The following is an 18,627-nucleotide window of genomic DNA, read 5'->3' as shown; positions in this document are numbered from 1 at the left end:
TCCTTGTCACGGATCTAGAACTGGACTCATGGGACGGTTCCCATGCATCCTGGGAATCTGGAAAACGATTGACCAATATTCCAGTCATGGAAAACATATTGAAAATGCCCAAAAAATTTGTTTTTGTGTTAATTTCTGCTGTCACCTTCGCTTCTGGGCAACATGAAGGCACAACGCTTCTTTGTTGGTACCCGGCACAGCGCCCTACGTGACGCCATCAACCCGTTTAATTGTGTTGGATTTAACAGTACCTCTTACGGACTGAATTAGACTAAAAGACTATCCAACAATATAATGGATGGTCCACTGCTAGCTTTACCGTACCAACATGACAGCACACTATGTTATTTTCATGTAGCATCTTTGGCAGGCTCGGTTTGTTCCCCGCCAAGTGGTGTCGGGTGTACCGGAGGAGTGAACGTTCAGTGCTTGTTTTCCACCTCTCAGAACTGGCTGAACTCTCACCTGTGTGCTCTGCCACCTCGCAGAGAAGCTAAGTTGCTAATGAGGGGCTCCCCGCCAGGTTATTGAATGGGTTGCTAATTAACGACGTCTGAGGCTGGGAGGTCTAATTACTTTGCTGTTGGGACTTTGGCTTTCTGGGTTTTTTTTTCCCAGTGTAGAAAAGCAGAGGCAGTGGTGTGAAAAAGTGTCAGGTCAAATATCTAAACAACACAAAAAGTGTTGTTTTACATCAAAATAATTATTTATTGGCAAATATAACATAATTAATTATTTACAATTTTCATCCTTGGAACTAAACCGTGTGTGTGTGCATGTATTAAAATTTCCCCACAATGCGTACGTAACCTTCTGCACGCTACACTCCTCGACACCCTTCGGCTTCCTCCTGGCTGTGGAGTCCATTAATACATGCAAAGGATCCATGCCGAGCTCTTTTCAAATGCACTTCTGCCACCATGTGACCATTTTTATGACATAACTACGGTTGCGTCATCACCTTGTCTGGATACGTCGTTGGGATTGAGCGTTCTGTTTTATAAAAAAGTATATAAACACGTCTGTGGTATTGAATGAGTTACGAAATTGAAGATGATTGTTTTGTGGTATTATCTCATCCTCCATGAGCTACATAGTGGTTAATATCTATAATAAAATACATAATTATGCACAACACACCCTGAAATATGGTCCACATTTATTCAAAAATGTCAATCAATATTTATTCATTTATTCCTCAATCATAACGCCTCTTTTATCCTCTTTGCTACTGCTAGGACTATCGTCATTAGCTTTGTACTCGCTACCTCTTTTTATGTGTGTTGGTTCTTCTATGTAGGGCAGGGGTCTCAAACTCAATTTACTTGGGGGCCACTGGAGCTAGGATTTGGGCGAGACTGGGCCGCATCAGGTTTTCCAAAAAAAAAAAAAAACGCATTCATCAAAAACAGAAAAATGAATAAACTTTGCTTTGGTTTCGATTTTCTACAAGAAAAGCTCTGATAAAACATGTTCTCAGATATTTTTATTTTTATTTTTCTGCACAAAATAATATGAAAAATAAATAAACAAATCAAGAATAAAGAAAATCAATCAATCAGTAATAAATAAATATAATAATAATAATAATAATCATAATAAACGGCAAATAATAAAAACTTAAGAAACCACATATAGTTGGTGGGTAGACAAATTATTTTTTTCAGATTAAAATGAACAAAACATTATTAGAGCCCTGTAGACATGACAAAACACGACTATAGTCACATTTATACTCTTTTTATTTACAACATATTGCGCAACTGCAGGGTCTTGAGACACATGCTAACTCGCAAACTAGAGAGCTAGCGACTTAAACGGTAGCCTTCGAGTTATTTCCTTTAAACTTAAATAGCCAAAAACTTACCACTTCCACACGGATAGGGAGGATAACTATTAACAGTTATTTAACCTTTAACATGAACATTAATCAAACGTAATAATTTTTTCTGGGTACATGATACCATACAGCATCCATATCAAACTTGCGCGGGCCGCACTAACACTTTCATATCAAGGCGGGGGCCTGCGGGCCACATTTGGCCTGCAGGCCGTGTATTTGAGACCCCTGATGTAGGGTATGCCCATAAATGCTGTATAACAACTGTGTCCACTATGAAAGATCAATTTGACCACCTGGTGAATCAATATTGACTTTCTGTTCCAAGACTTTTTCCTTATGTTGTCTGATGTTTTAGTTTTTGTAAATATAAAGGTGGAAGGAAGGTGGTGGTGGGGGGGGGGGGGGGGGGGGGGGGTCTGCATACTTGCAGCTCAAAACACTTGCCATGCAGATTAATATCAGGAATGTTTTCCCCTGCGAGTCGTGCAGTTGACCGCCACCATTGTTGACGACCATGCTGTGATCAAGCTGAGTAATGCTGCTTTGTCACAGCGTTATGTAGTAGCCATCATATGCTAACTGGATAGCATGAGAGCACAATTGAAATGGGGGGGGGGTGAAGTATGAAGGTGTGGGATGGAGACAGTCCCACGTCTCTTCATGATGACTTTTGAAAACGGAAAAGGGAGGGTTTTCTTTGGAGAGAGAGAACGAGAGAGAGAGAGACGGTCACTAAAAGAGGATAAATCACCAAGAGGAGGAGGAGGAAGCAAGGGGGCGGGGGGGTTCTCCCAGCATCGGTATGCCTGCCCGCCTCATTTCCACTCCAGACGTCGTGGCTGCTGCTGCTGCTGCTGCTCTCCAGAATGGGAATAACAGCTGAGCTGCGTTTATTCCTGTCAGGCGTTTTCAACATCTGCCGCCTCACACGCCGCTTTTCATCCTGCCAGCTGTGATCCCGTCGCCAAGGACCCGGCGGGAAGAACTCCCTGCGAAGAAGCGGCAAGTCAGACGTGGAAGTGTGATGGTAACGAGGTAAAGACGACGAGACAGGAGGCTTCCGTGCTCCGTATGTCACATCGCGGCGTGTTTTCGGGAGTCCGGGACTACAAACATGTAAACGGGAGCCGTTCTTCTGTCCCGTCTGCAAGGAGATGTTGAAGCCATCTCAGCCTCGCGTCTCGAGCATAAAGCAGCCTGAGATTTCTTCCCTGGACAAACGGAAACCAGGAGACACTGAGTTCTTCTGCTAAAAAAGCCAGAGGACGTCTTCACCTTCCTCCGTCTGCTCCGCTTTTGGAATGAGGCGTCGCTATGGAATTCAGTCCGCTTTGGATTGAAACCCTACAGCTCTTTCCAACGCCAGGAAGCTAGCGACCTGCCGAATCGTCCTTGGGGCTCCCCATACCCTTGAAGACCCGCCCAAGATGATGAATTCCTCACTGGATCCACTGTACCGGACCCCTGCTGACCTATCAAACTTCTCCGCCCCCTTCTGCTTGCTTGAGATCAGCTATTCCAGCGTCTTCACCACCTGCTTGCTGGAGGTCTCCATCATACTTCTCCTCAGCGTTCTGATCATTTCGGGCAACCTGGTGGTGATATTCGTTTTCCACTGCGCCCCGCTGCTCAGCCAGCACACCACCAGCGCCTTCATCCAGACCATGGCGTACGCCGACCTGCTGGTGGGCGTCAGCTGCCTCTTCCCCACCTTGTCCTTGCTGCATCACCTCCAGGGACTGGACCCCAAGCTCACCTGCCAGGTGTTCGGCTACATGGTATCGGTTTTGAAATCCGTCTCGATGGTGTCGTTGGCGTGTGTAAGCGTGGACCGTTACATCGCCATCACGTGCCCTCTGACCTACGCCGCCCTGGTGACGCCGTGCCGGGTGCGCTGCTGCATCGTGCTGATATGGCTGTACTCCGCGCTGGTGTTTCTGCCTTCCTTTCTCGGGTGGGGGAAGCCGGGTTACCACGGCGATGTGGTGGAGTGGTGCGCCATGGAGTGGCGGACCCGCCCGGCCTTCACCACCTTCATCGTGGTGCTTCTCTACGCCCCGGCCACCTTCACCGTCTGCTTCACCTACGCTAACATATTCAAGATCTGCCGTCAGCACACGCGGGAGATCAGCGAACGCCACGCCCGCTATCGGCCCCAGCAGCACCAAGACCCCGCCATGACGTCTGGATCTCTAGTCAAGGACAAAGGGGAGGTGGACCACAGGAGCTTGCAGTATCAGCAGCCCTCCTCCACGTACCCGGATAAACGATACGCTATGGTACTGTTCCGGATCACAAGCGTCTTCTACATCCTGTGGCTGCCGTACATCCTCTACTTCCTGCTGGAGAGCGGCGGGATCTACCACCACCCGGCGGCGTCCTTCCTCACGACCTGGCTTGCCATCAGCAACAGCTTCTGCAACTGTCTCATCTACAGCCTCTCCAACTCGGCGTTCAGGAAGGGCCTCAAGCGCCTCTGCTCGTACTGCTTCCAGCGCAGCGCCGGCGGCTTCGGCGTCAGGAAGCCCAAGAAGGCTTTCATCGGTTCGGTGGAGCAAGGGTTCGGGTCAGGCCACTGCGACGCGGGAGGCGGCACGACATGCCACGTTTAGGCGACGTTTGGAGATGTTTTGCCGACATTTGGAGATGAAAAAGCAGGCGTCATTCTGCCGCCGCCGTTCCTGTCACATTTGGAGGTTATACAGACGTCCTCTCTGCAGCACGCCACAGCTGGCGGTGGGAGGAGCCTGCAGCCAAGGATACCTCGTCCTAAATAATAGCTCCACGAGGTGTCATTCATTCACGGGCGGGGAAAAGAGGACTGAAAGTGTTGTATCTATTTGGGGGAAATCATGCGATGATTGTCGGACGCCAGTGTTGATTCCGGGACTGACCTTTGACCTACGTCGGTAGAAACACAAAACCGATGGACAACTCCTGTGCCATTTTCCAGTCTGGGTTTGCACTTCAATGGTTTATTTATTTGGAACATGCTGAGCAACGTTACATCACATGTTTACACGAATAAGAGGAGGAAGATGCAGAGCGTATTTCACCCGACTCCTTTCTCTGTGTCCCAACGACCCGGGGGTGTCCAAACGCTTTCCTGCGAGGGTCACATGTACATAATAGAGGTTATATATTTAAAAAAAAAGACTTCATCTCAGCTTTGTCATTCACTCGAAGTGAAAAAGACCATTATTCATATCAACTCATTGCACTTCTTCTTCTTAAAAAAATATTTGATATTTTGACTTTATTTACATAATTTTCCCAAACTTTTTAAAAAATTGCAACTCTCTTTAATCTTTTCTTTTTTTTATATTTCAACTAAAATTACATTATTTTTCCTCTTTTATGGGTTAATACAACCTTTTTTCTCCTAATATTTTGCCTTTATTCATGTAAAATTACATTTTTTTTTCATTTAAACTTTATTTTGTTTGTTTCTCATAAAGACACATTTTTCATTTCAAATTTCAACTCCATGCTAGTAACGTAGCATGATTTTCCTTCTATTACTATGAGCTTATTTTTTGAAAAATTGCAATTTTTCCTCATTAGAGTACGACTCTTTACTTTTTATTTTGACTGTTATGTTTTTGTTGAATTTTTTCCAACAATTTCAACATTCATCCTGTACATTTTCTTCTCAACATCATGACTATTTACTATGACTGTGATTTTTTTTTCTTAATATTTTGAATTTATTCTTGTAAAATTACTGCTGATTTTGTTAAATTAAATGTGGGCCAAACAAAAAAACAGCCGTGTTTTGCAAACGGCCCCTGGTCCGCGCTTTGGACACCCCTGATTGAAGTGCTACTAGCGTGTTTATGATTGATGATCAACGACCACAAACGGCTTCGACTGTTATCATAATGTCTGCTGCCGACCCCGCTGTTGGGGTCATGCATGCCGGTTTGTCGTGTTAAATGTCAAGCAAAAAAAAAAAAAAAGTACATGTTTTCACAGTAATTGTACGCCAATAATTGGTACACGGGTTTTGCCGGTACATCTGTTGCCTGAGGACGGCAGCCGCTGTAAAGACACGATGTACACTGGAGAAACTCGAGCGCTGCCTCTTGTCGCTGTCGGCCGTGGGTGGCTTCAACTTGCAATGCCGGGGCCACGCAGGAAACACACAAACCAAAAACAAAGGCGTCATTCTTCCAGGGCAACTAGCATGTGTTTGTGTGCATGCATCACATCACGTATGGTACCTTCCCATCATCTGGCTAATCTTTCTACATTTCTGTCCCGAGTGGCACGTCACCTTCAGCTAACTGAATGCATCCTTTGGCGTTTCTTTAAAACCCTTCCGTACCTGTTTTATACCAAATAAGGAGTTTTGCTAATCTGTGAGAGGGTTTTCTGCACAGTTGTTGCCTTGATGAAGAAATTATTAGCGAATATTTCCAGAGGGCTGTGTTTTTTCTAGACATGTGACTGTTAGAGCGTACAGACGGGGGCTGAGTCTTTGTACTTCCTTTTCCTCGTTTGCTCGAGTACGTAGCCCGCGTACTGTCCGTGCGCTTCAGGTATACGAACTCGAACGCGACCAACGGCTGGATGAGACTGTTATTTCAAGCGAAGGTGCTAACGCGCTATCGCCCTTCCGTCCATCACTCCACTAAGTGTTTTTTTTTTTAATTTGAATTCGAATTAGGGCAGCATGGTGGTTAAGTGGTTAGCGTGCAGACCTCACAGCTAGGAGACCAGGGTTCAATTCCACCCTCGGCCATCTCTGTGTGTAGTTTGCATGTTCTTCCCGTGCATGCGTGGGTTTTCTCTGGGTACTCCGGTTTCCTCCCACATTCCAAAAACATGCTAGGTTAATTAGCGACTCCAAATTGTCCATAGGTATGAATGTGAGTGTGAATGGTTGTTTGTCTATATGTGCCCTGTGATTGGCTGGCGACCAGTCCAGGGTGTACCCCGCCTCTCGCCCGAAGACAGCTGGGATAGGCTCCAGCACCCCCACAACCCTTGTGAGGAAAAAGCGGGAGAAAATGAATGAATTCGAATTACAATGATGCACAATCATGTTAGGCTGCATTGACACTTGTGGTGGGGAACTCTGGTCCGTGCACGCGAGCAGTAAAGAACATACAAGCCAAACAAAGGACTTGATCGGGCATCTTTGGTCGTCACGTAATGCAAATATTCCAAACCCGCTCCAAACAATACATAGCAAGAGCACCCTCATGGGTCTTTAGGACGGGCACATGTTTGTCTATATGTGCCCTGTGGTTGGCTGGCCACCACTCCAGGGTGTCTCGCCCAAAGACACAGGCCACCCTCGTGAGAATAAGCGGTAGAAAATGAATGAATGAATTGTACCAAGTGAGTGTGAATGGTTGTTTGTCTATATGTGCCCTGTGATTGGCTGGCGACCAGTCCAGGGTGTACCCCGCCTCTCGCCCCAAGACAGCTGGGATAGGCTCCAGCACCCCTGCGACCCTCGTGAGGAAAAAGCGGTAGAAAATGAATGAATGAATGAATTGTACCAAATGCTCCTCAATGAGGGGAAAATGAAACATTGAGCGCACCGGCTGCTGGGAGCGTGTGCCCGAATATAGTGCACCTTGCTGGGCCACGCCAGGTGGCTCCCTCTGCTCTGTCCTCTGGTTCTCCTGATGGTAGGAATGTGGTAGATATTTCATGAGGACTTAAAATCAACTTTTTTAAAAGCGGATGTGACAAAGTTATCGGGACTGAGAAGCAGGATGTTGTCGATTTTTGGTGTGATTAAAAAAAAAATTATTATGCATCTCTAATTATTTTTATATTCTGCTATATTTCTAAATAACTTCTAAAATGTACGACTGTATTAAAGAGCGCCATATCGAGAAAGAGCAGAGCGGAAAGACGCACCAGAGTTCCATGTAAACCCAAGTAAACATGACAAGTGTGGAGGCAGGCCGAGTTAGATTCCCATGCTGTCTTCCAGCAGGGGTGTCCAAAGGCTGTCACCCAGCCAGCCGGGGCCACTTGGAAGCTGATGGCAACCCGTGTGGATACGCTAACAAGTGATGGATATATCTCATGTCAGCTTTCAACATTTTAGTCATGTCAACGTCAACTTTTTTTTTAGACATTATTTATTTTTTTCTTGTGAATTATCTTATTGTAATATTATTATTATATTATATATTAATATTATATTATTAATTTATATTATATTATATTATTCATTTATATTATATTATTCCCATAATATTATGACAACTATTTTGTTTAGTTTGTCATAGTATTACATCTTTAAAAAACTTTTTTTAGACATTATTTATTTTCCACTCGTTTCTACTTTCTTCTTGTGAATTATCTTATTGTAATATTATTATTATATTATATATATTATATATTAATATTATATTATTAATGTATATTATATTATATTATTAATTTATATTATATTATTCCCATAATATTATGACAACTATTTTGTTTAGTTTGTCATAGTATTACATCTTTAAATAACTTTTTTTAGACATTATTTATTTTCCACTCGTTTCTACTTTTTTCTTGTGAATTATCTTATTGTAATATTATTATTATATTATATATTAAATATTAATATTACATTATTAATTTATATTATATCATTCCCATAATATTATGACAACTATTTTGTTTAGTTTGTCATAGTATTACATCTTTAAAAAAATATATATATATTTAAACAGATTTTCCCCCTCATAATATTATGAGCTTATCGTCATGCAATTCCAACTTTTGTCTTCAATCTACTAAAATGATGTTTTTCCTCGTTATTATTATTCCATCCATAAATTGGATGACCGCTATTTTCTCTTCATATTTTGACTTTTATCTTATCTTTTCTTTTATCTCATTTGACTGTTATCTTAGTTGTCTTGTTAAAATAAATTTTTAGAATGCGTCACGGGCCAATAAAAAAATCATCTGCGAGCCGCCGATGGCCCCCAGGCGGCACTTTAGACACCCCTGTCTTCCGAGAAGAAAAAAATGTTGGATTTTATTACTTTGTGGTTGTCTGTGTAAAGAAAAGGCATATTGAATGTTTGTAAAGCGAGCTACCGGAGGCCATTGCATTTATCAGCAAAAAAATCTTTCCCAAGGCGATTCTACTGTAAAATGTTTTTACGCTTGAAGAGAACACGTCAGATTGTAATCAACTGTTTATTTTTTGGCTTAAAAAAAAGAAATAGAAGTTGATAAAAATGGGGAGGGGGGGGTGTTGCTGCTGCTGCCAAGAAACGTACGTGCACTACTTTGACTTTGTGATGCTTCCAGAGATATTCTTATTCTTATTCTTATTATTGGTTGGTATACGCACAGCAGGTTGTGCGACTGCATCAGTGACACACACACACATGGACATAGCGTCCTTATCTGTCTCCTGATCTCTATTGGATTTTCTTCCTGGTGGTTATTTTGGGGTGTATGTAGGCCACACCAGCACGCCACTAATTGCCCACTCATGACCCAGCTTTTGTGAGCAGCCGACTTTGGTGACTTTTTGTTTGTGAGAATCGTCAAATCTCAATGCCTGCGTGTGTGTGTGTGTGTGTGTGAGATGAGCTGATACGGTGAGCTTATCAAGATGTTGCTGAGACCATGTGACCAAGAATACCACCAAACCGTGTGATGCTTTGTACAAGAGGTGGCAAAACCTACATGTACGGTACATGTACTGTATATTGTATTGTAAGATGTACATGTTGTGTATCTGTACTGACAAAATAAATGTTGTGTCCTGTACTATATTGTTTTTCAAGTCTCACATATGCCACGGTATAAGTAGTATAAGTAGTCAAGTATCAGCCTTGATGCAGGCATTTTGGCAGTACTTTTGGGTAGACCTACTAGTAACGTTTTTTTGTTTATAGCCCAGGCTCATTTTACATTTAAGATGTGTAGCGAAGCCTGCTGTGTTAGGTGTCACTTTACAAGAAGGTACACAGAAATGCAGTAGTTACTGATCAACTAATGAGGAAGTAACGAGTAGTTACTGAGGAAAGTAGTGACTGAGGAGCTAATGAGGAAGTAAACCTGTTTGGTTTAGCGTTTTAAACAAAGCCGTCGTATTTGGGGTTGGGTATCATGTCCCTGAGGAAGGAGGTTATTTTTTATGACATCTTAAGATGACAAAACTTTAATAGCGAGCGTTTTAGCACCTCTTCTCTCTCAAGTGACGCAAGGAAGTGAGAGAGATGTGGATTTTTTTCCTTTTTAACGGCAGACAGACTAAATAACTAAACAACGTAGTTTTTGTAATATTTCAAACCCTATGCTACTAAAAAAAATCCTCATATTATGATTATTCTCATAAAATTACATCCTTTTTCTCATTAGAATAATACTTTTTTGTCATATTTTGATGTATTTCTCAAACATACGCCTTTCTTACATTTCTGCTGTTTATTTTCCTTTTTTTTCCCTTTCTTCTTGTAAAATGTTTATTCTGCTGTTATGACTTTATTCCCATAAAATTTGGACTTTATTCTCATAAGATAATTACCTTTTCCACAACCAAAATTTCCAAAAATGTGAAATTTATTTTCGTTATTTCACTTCTCATAATATCATAACTTTTAAAACAGCTGCTAGCATTTCTAGCTATTTTCATTGGTAGACACGGTTATCGTGCTAGCATGTTAACAACATTAGCATAGTAGTAGTTTTAGACATTTTGATAGGTAGACACATCAAGACGTAGCGCTCTCATGCTAAAGGTTAGCACGCTAGCATTAGCATAGTTGCATTTTTAACCATTTTCATAGCTAGATACATATATATAAACATTTACTGTAGCATTATTATGTAACGTGTTAGCGTGCTAACATTAGCATAGTAGCATGTTTGGCCATTTTCATAGCTAAACGCTTATATAAACACTTACCAGTGTTATTCTAGGTGTTAACTTGCTGATTAGTATGTTAGCATTGCTAGTATCTCACATTAGCAATGTAAATATCCATATGTATAGATAGATAGATAGAGGTCCGTCCTTTTCTCATTCCTCAATATTACGACTTAATTCTTAATGCTGATTCAATTTCCATTTTCATTGATGTTGGTTTTTGTTTCCTGGTTTCCTGTTTTTTTTTGTTGTCGTTAAGGTTTCTTGTTAAATGATACTTTTAGAATGTGCCGCAGATCGGTGAAAAAAACAGCAGTGGGCCACACTTTGGACACCCCTAAAGTAACAGAATGTTTGGAGAGTGAATACGCCGGCCATCGTGGAAAGATTGCAAAATAAGTAGCAATCATGCAGAACGTCATCATTTGCTAAATTGCAAAATGTGGCGCTTTGGAGAGAAATGCTAACATGATGTAAATGGCCTGGAACACACCGTGGAGTGCTGAATGGGCATTCTGCTAATGAGGCAGCTCACTATTTGAAGTGGATGACTGAATGATGGCAGATTGATGCTGTGTGTGTATGTGTAAATATTCATACTTTTTTATCCTAGTGCTCTCAAACTCAACCAAACTGGGGGCGGAGCTTGGTCTCGATGTGGCCTTTCAACCATGTGACCAACTTGTCAACAAATCAAGGCTGTTGTTGCCACCAGCCCGAGCTATGGCTGACTGTTTTGATTATTGCTCCCTGGCTATATCACGGTTTTTCGGAAATGAATGAATGAATGATGGCCATAAAAGTGACATGTGGTATTCCGGTCACTAGGCGGCAGTAATGAAGTCATGAAGTTAGCCATGACATGTCCCATTCGTTTTTAGCTTCTTAAGTTTAGAAGGAATAAATTTGAGGCCAACCGGTTAGCTCACTTGCGGCTATGTCACGTAAACGAATAAGAGGAGTGTAGAGGTGACTATAGGGCTGCTAATTCATGTCTACAGTGCTCTAATAATGTTAAAAACTATATTTAGAATGCACAGAAGTGGGAGGGGACCCCAACTGCGACTTGGTGAGAAGAGAAAAGCGTTGTTCGATGACTTGAGCGCCAGCTTAACAGACGAGCAGCGTAGGTTTTGTCGGCGTTTGAGCGGCAGGGGGGTGAGAGAAAGAATAACAGAGTGACATGTCGGCCATTGTGCTGACTCCCAACAATAACAATAGTGCGCCGAATGCCCTCTCGGGCTTCCCACGGAAGCTCAGAGCCGTTATTCCCAGCATTAGACATACAGAACAGTACGCTCTGTAGCTCTGCCATGCTTGGCTCCAGCCCAGCAAATGTTTTTGTTTTTTTTTTAATTTGTGATACTAATGAGTTCATCATACAATCTAGCCTTTGTGTGGTACAGGTGAGGATCAACAATGTAATTGTTCATTAGCCACATCCTGCAGTGCTAATGTATATTATTACACAACCTGGCAATGCACGTATGATGCGTGTATCCATCAAAGAAAACGGTTCGTCACCTCTTTTATTCAATTCTGTTGTTTTACATACAGTACACCATATTTCAGCAAAAATAACATCATTTCACAAGCAAGTTGAAATATGAAAGAACTTTTCTTTCAAGTTAGGTTGTGGAGGGTTTTTGTGGGGTTTTTTTCTTAAAAACAAAACATTTTATTTTGTGTAGCATGAAGTAGAAATATTAAAGAAAAATGTTTTTTTTAAATAGATTTTTTATATTAGAAGAAATAAACAAAAATTAGATTGGCAAAAAGTAGCAATTTAATCAGAATAAACTACGTGGAAAATAATGTACTTTTCTGTAGCAAAGAGTAGAAATATTAAAGAAAAAGCAAACATTCTTTTAAAATTAGGTTTGGGAAAACGTTATCATTCATCATAAGAATAAAGTCAAAATATTAAGAGAAAAAGTTGTATTCTAACAAGACAAAAAGTAGAAAGAATAAACTTCTATTATTATGTTGTTTTTTTGTCGCAAAAAGTAGAAATAGGCGGCACGGCGGTCGAGTGGTTAGAGCGCAGACCTCACAGCTAGGAGGACCAGGGTTCGATTCCACCCTCGGCTATCTCTGTGTGGAGTTTGCATGTTCTCCCCGTGCATGTGTGGGTTTTCTCCGGGTACTCCGGTTTCCTCCCACATTCCAAAAACATGCTAGGTTAATTGGCCACTCCAAATTGTCCATAGGTATGAATGTGAGTGTGAATGGTTGTTTGTCTATATGTGCCCTGTGATTGGCTGGCGACCAGTCCAGAGTGTACCTCGCCTCTCGCCCGAATAGGCTCCAGCAATGGGATAGGCTCCAGCACCCCCGCGACCCTCGTGAGGAAAAGCGGTAGAAAATGAATGAATGAAAAAGTAGAAATATTAAAGAGGAAATACTTTCTTTTTAAGTTGTAATATTATGGCAAATAAAGCAAAATGTGGTCATTTTTTGAACATCTGGTTGTAATACTATGAGAATAAGGTCAACATATTATGGAAACAAAGTCGTCATGTTAGAATACAGTTCAAATATTAATAGAAGAACACAAAGTTGTATTCTCATGAGAAAAAAAATTGGGGAAATTAGGTTGGAGAAAAAATAATAATATGGGAATAAAGTCATAATAACATGGGAATAATGTGCGGGGGAAAAAAATAATATGAAAGAAAATTGGAGAATATTCAAGAAAAAAAGTAGAAATATTTGAACATTAAAAAACAGCCTAAATGTGCATGCTAGAATTAGAGCATTGATGCTAACTGCGTTGGCATACATCAGAGGAAAAGGACTCATATTCTAATACGCAATAAAACATGAGGACCACCTCGACATTTCCGTTTGTCATATCCAGTATACAGTCGGTGGAAAAAGCATATTAATATCAGCTTTGCTCTTTACTTATTTTCTCATTTTTGTGTTGTTTTGTTTTAAATTTTGCACATATTTCAACTTTTTAAAATATATTTTTTCAATTTTTTCAATTTCCCCCCAGATTTGTTCCTCAAAATATTAGGACTTTTTAAAAATTGACATTTTTCTTTCATATTTCAACTATATGATACCCAAAATGACATTATTTTTTTACAATGGAGTTTATCAGCAAAATGAGTTTATTCTTGTAAAAAAAATTTGAGTTAGAAGACAATGTTTTTCTTGTAATATTTAGACTTTTTTCTTTTTTCCATTTCTGCTGCTGTTTTTATTTTCCAACTTCTTGGACGTTTTCTTCTTGTAATATGACTTTGTGGCCATAATCATGTGACTTTATTCCCATGATTTTCTAACTTTACCCCCAACATAATTTGCTACAGATGTGCTTTTTTTTCTTTCAAAAATGATTTGGTTTTTCTTTATTATTTCAGGTATATACTACTAAAAATGACATCATTTTTCCTCATGATAATGAGTGAATTTGTAAAAAAAAATGTTTTGTTAAAATATAACTTTTTAGAATTATAAATATAATTAATTATTAGAATTATGGCTTTATTCAGTTTTTTTCCATTTTTGTGTATTTTTTTCAATTTTCCAACTTTGTTTTTGAAAATTTTCTTCTTGTAATATTATGACGTTATTCTAATATTGAGACTTTATTTTCATAATATTATAATTTTATCCCAACCTAGTTTTCTCCCCAAATTGTGTGTTTCTTATAGTGCTGCAACTTTGAAAAAAGACCATTTTTTAATATATTTAACTTGACATTATTTTATTTATTCAATTTGTATTTTTTTAACCCCCAAAATATTACAAGATAATAGTTTGTTGTACAATTATTAGAATGCAATGTTTTTTTCTTATTTAGACTTGATTCTTGTAAAATTAGAACTGTTTTTTTCCATTTCTGACTTTTTTTTTTTTTTTACAAAAAAAAATGCTAGTTGAAAGTTTCCCACACTTTCAACTTTCTTTTTTTAACTGTTATTCCCATATTTTGACTTTATACAATGTTTTCTCATTATTATTATTATTATTATATGCAGCAGCTTCAGCAAAATCAAGAACCACATTTATTTTGACATGTGCCGAGCTATCTTTAGCTCTTCTGTTTTTCCGTTCGGCAGATCCGCTACAGCTCTTTATTGCCGGACTTTTCCTTCTCGCACTTCCGTAAGAGAGACGGGGGCATGTTTTCCCTCCTGTGTCACGCTAGCCTCGTCGCAGGCACAGACGGAAGGGAAGCTCCGGTAATTGGCCGTTATGTCGGAGGTCTTTGTCCGAGCTCTCAGCGCTTGAGATAAGAATGTCTAAAGCGGTGCTTGAGTGTGCAAACACGGATGCTTATCAGCCGCCGGGGTACGCCATGTCACGGACACGGATGCACTCTATCCTGGGCCCGCCGGCTGTAAAATGTATGATCATCAACGGCTGATGGAGAGAGCGTGTGATCCCCTTCTCTTCCCAAGAGGCCTTGGGCTCCAACTGTACTGATGCTTGTCATTTCACTGCCTCAGCCACAGGGGATGGAACAATGGGAATCACACCACCAACTCTAGAAACACTCTACAGTATCTGGCATACGCAGTACCAACACTTTATATACATAGCACACGCAGTACCAACATTATATACATAGCACACGCAGTACCGACACTATATATACATAGCATACGCAGTACCAACACTATATATACATAGCATACACAGTACCAACACTATCTATACATAGCATATGCAGTACCAACACTATATATACATAGCATACGCAGTACCATCACTCTATATACATAGCACACGCAGTACCAACATTATATACATAGCATATGCAGTACCAACACTCTATATACATAGCATACGCAGTACCAACACTATATATACATCGCATACGCAATACCAACAACACTATATATACATAGCATACGCAGTACCAACACTCTATGTAGCATACGCAGTACCTATATACATAGCATACGCAGTACCATCATTATATACATAGCATACGCAGTACCAACACTATATATACACATAGCATACGCAGTACCATCACTATATATACATAGCATATGCAGTACCAACACTATATATACATAGCATATGCAGTACCAACACTATATATAGTACATAGCATACGCAGTACCATCACTATATAGACATAGCATACGCAGTACCAACACTATATATACATAGCATACGCAGTACAAACACTATATATACATAGCATACGCAGTACCAACACTTTATATACATAGCATACGCAGTACCATCACTATATATACATAGCATATGCAGTAGCAGCACTCTATAAACACAGCATACACAGTACCAACACTCTATGTAGCATACAGAACCAACACTATATATACATAGCATACACGGTACCAACACTACCTATACATAGCATACGCAGTACCAACACTCTATGTAGCATACGCAGTACCAACACTATATATACATAGCATACGCAGTACCAACACTATATATACATAGCATACGCAGTACCAACACTATATATACATAGCATACGCAGTACCAACACTATATATACATAGCATACGCAGTACCAACATGTAAAACCCCATCGGTTTGCTTTTGGTTGGACTATTTCTATTCTGTTTCCTGCTTTTCTTCTTGCACACACGCTTTTATTCGCATCCGGCTGTCTTCCTCTTTGGAAGTCGGAACATGGCTTTTGATGAAAGGAGCAGGAAGACAAAAGACGCCTTAATTAGCTCCATCAGTGACGTTTCTGTACTTTGTACCACCATGATGGAGTAGCAGGGGTCAGAGTAGTGTGATTACTACAAGTGTATTTACTGGAGCAGATAACTCTTGTTTTAATTACATTTTAGCATTCTGGGGGAAAAACACAATTTATACAATTGAAGTTGTCATTTTTTTCAGCATTGATGTTTTCAGGACTTAAAAAATTATTATTATATATATATTTAAACTATACGTTACTAAAAATGACATTATTTTTCCTCATAATATAATGAGTTTATTCTTATAATTAATTATATTTTTTTATAATTAAAAAAATAATTGTGACTTTCCAAAATGTTAATATTTAATTTTATGACTTTATTCTAATATATGATTTTATTCCCATCATAATTAGAACTTATTTTTGTAATATTAGAACTTTTTCCTCAACTAAATAGTTTTTTTTTGTGTTTATACCTCATCATAATATGACTTTTTTAATGTTTCAACTTTAATACTTGAACTAAAAAATATTATTATATATATATATTTAAACTATACATTACTAAAAATGACATTATTTTTCCTCATAATATGATGAGTTTATTCTTATAAAATTGTGACTTTCCAAAATGTTAATATTTAATTTTATGACTTTATTCTAATATATGATTTTATTCCCATCATATTTAGAACTTATTTTGTAATATTAGAACTTTTTCCTCAACTAAATAGTTATGTTTTTTTTTTCGTTTATACCTCATAATATGATGACTTCTGTAATATTTCAACTTTAATACTTGAACTAAAAAATATTATATATATATATTTAAACTATACGTTACTAAAAGTGACATTATTTTTCCTCATAATATGATGAGTTTATTCTTATAAAATTGTGACTTTCCAGAATGTTAATATTTAATTTTATGACTTTATTCTAATATATGATTTTATTCCCATCATATTTAGAACTTATTTTTGTAATATTAGAACTTTTTCCTCAACTAAATAGTTATGTTTTTTTTGTTCATACCTCATAATATTATGACGTTTTTAATATTTCAACTTTAATATTTGAACTAAAAAATATTATTATATATATATATATATTTAAACTATACGTTACTAAAAATGACATTATTTTTCCTCATAATATATGTGATTTTATTCCCATCATATTTTGAACTTATTTCCATAATATTAGAACTTTTTCCTCAACTAAATAGATGTTTTTTTCGTTTATACCTCATAATATTATGACTTTTTTTAATACTTTACTTTAAGACTTGAACTAAAATGATGTTATTTTTTCCTCACATTATTACTTGTTTTTTTTCACAATATTATTCTCGGAAAATAAAATTCTTGTGTAGTGTGTTGGGGCGTGAGTGTCCCCTGCTGTTGGTTGCCATCATGAGCGCGTTGCAGATGTTGTTGATGTCAGATGTCAGTCATTATTTCTGGCGATGCCATTCTATCCATCATTTAACGTGTCCCTTATCTTCCGACCAGGAATCCCCACAGGACAGCGCCATCACCCGGGACATCAACAGGACCTTCCCAGCGCACGACTACTTCAAAGACACAGGAGGGGATGGACAAGACTCCCTCTATAAGATCTGCAAGGTGCTTTAACCGCTCTCTCTCTGTCGCTCATGCTCACCCGGGTAGAGTCGACCTTTCAGTGCATCCATGCCAACAGCAGCGCTACATGCTAAATACTCCATTCATGTCTGCACCTTTAACAGCAAACAGTCTTACAGCAATGACCTTGTGATATTTGCAGCAAAAATAATATCATTTCACAAGCAAGTTGAAATATGAAGGAACTTTTCTTTCCAGTTAGCTTGTAAGGTCAAAATGTCAAATTGATGGCGTTTTTTGTGGGGTTTTTCTTAAAGACAAAACATTTTATTTTGTCTAGCATGAAGTAGAAATATTAAAGAAATATATGTTTTTTTAAATAAATATATTTTTTATATTAGGAGAAATAAACAAAAATTAGATTGTAGCAATTTAATCAGAATAAACTACGTGGAAAATAATGTCCTTTTCTGTAGCAAAGAGTAGAAATATTAAAGAAAAAAGCAAACACATTCTTTTTAAATTAGGTTGGGGAAAACTTTATCATTCATCATAAAAAATAAAGTACAAAATTTAAGACTAAAAGTTGTATTCTAACAAGAAAAAAAGTAGAAAGTTTACGAGAATAAACTTTTTTATTATGTTGTTTTAATCGCAAAAAGTAGAAATATTAAAGAGAAAATACTTTCTTTTTAAG

At 38.8% G+C, this 18,627-nt stretch overlaps 2 protein-coding genes across 3 annotated transcripts in view; both read left to right on the top strand.

Moving 5' to 3' along the window:
- The window catches only part of LOC131106848 (rab GTPase-activating protein 1), a 74,464-nt gene that overhangs the window by 31,939 nt on the left and 23,898 nt on the right, over positions 1 to 18,627 (top strand). For both annotated transcript variants that reach the window (XM_058056309.1, XM_058056308.1), the window contains one exon: positions 17,859 to 17,972. In XM_058056309.1, coding sequence (XP_057912292.1) covers positions 17,859 to 17,972 — 114 coding nt within the window. The remainder of the gene's footprint in view (positions 1 to 17,858; positions 17,973 to 18,627) is intronic.
- On the top strand, positions 2,465 to 10,460 carry LOC131106849 (probable G-protein coupled receptor 21). The gene has a single exon (XM_058056310.1). The coding sequence runs from the start codon at positions 3,271 to 3,273 to the stop codon at positions 4,453 to 4,455; it is 1,185 nt and encodes a 394-aa protein (XP_057912293.1). The 5' UTR covers positions 2,465 to 3,270; the 3' UTR covers positions 4,456 to 10,460.

This window comes from Doryrhamphus excisus, chromosome 19 (genome assembly GCF_030265055.1).
Source record: "Doryrhamphus excisus isolate RoL2022-K1 chromosome 19, RoL_Dexc_1.0, whole genome shotgun sequence".
Taxonomy (NCBI): domain Eukaryota; kingdom Metazoa; phylum Chordata; class Actinopteri; order Syngnathiformes; family Syngnathidae; genus Doryrhamphus; species Doryrhamphus excisus.
Note: the sequence above shows the minus strand (reverse complement) of the source record. Positions and strands in the feature narration are given on the sequence as shown.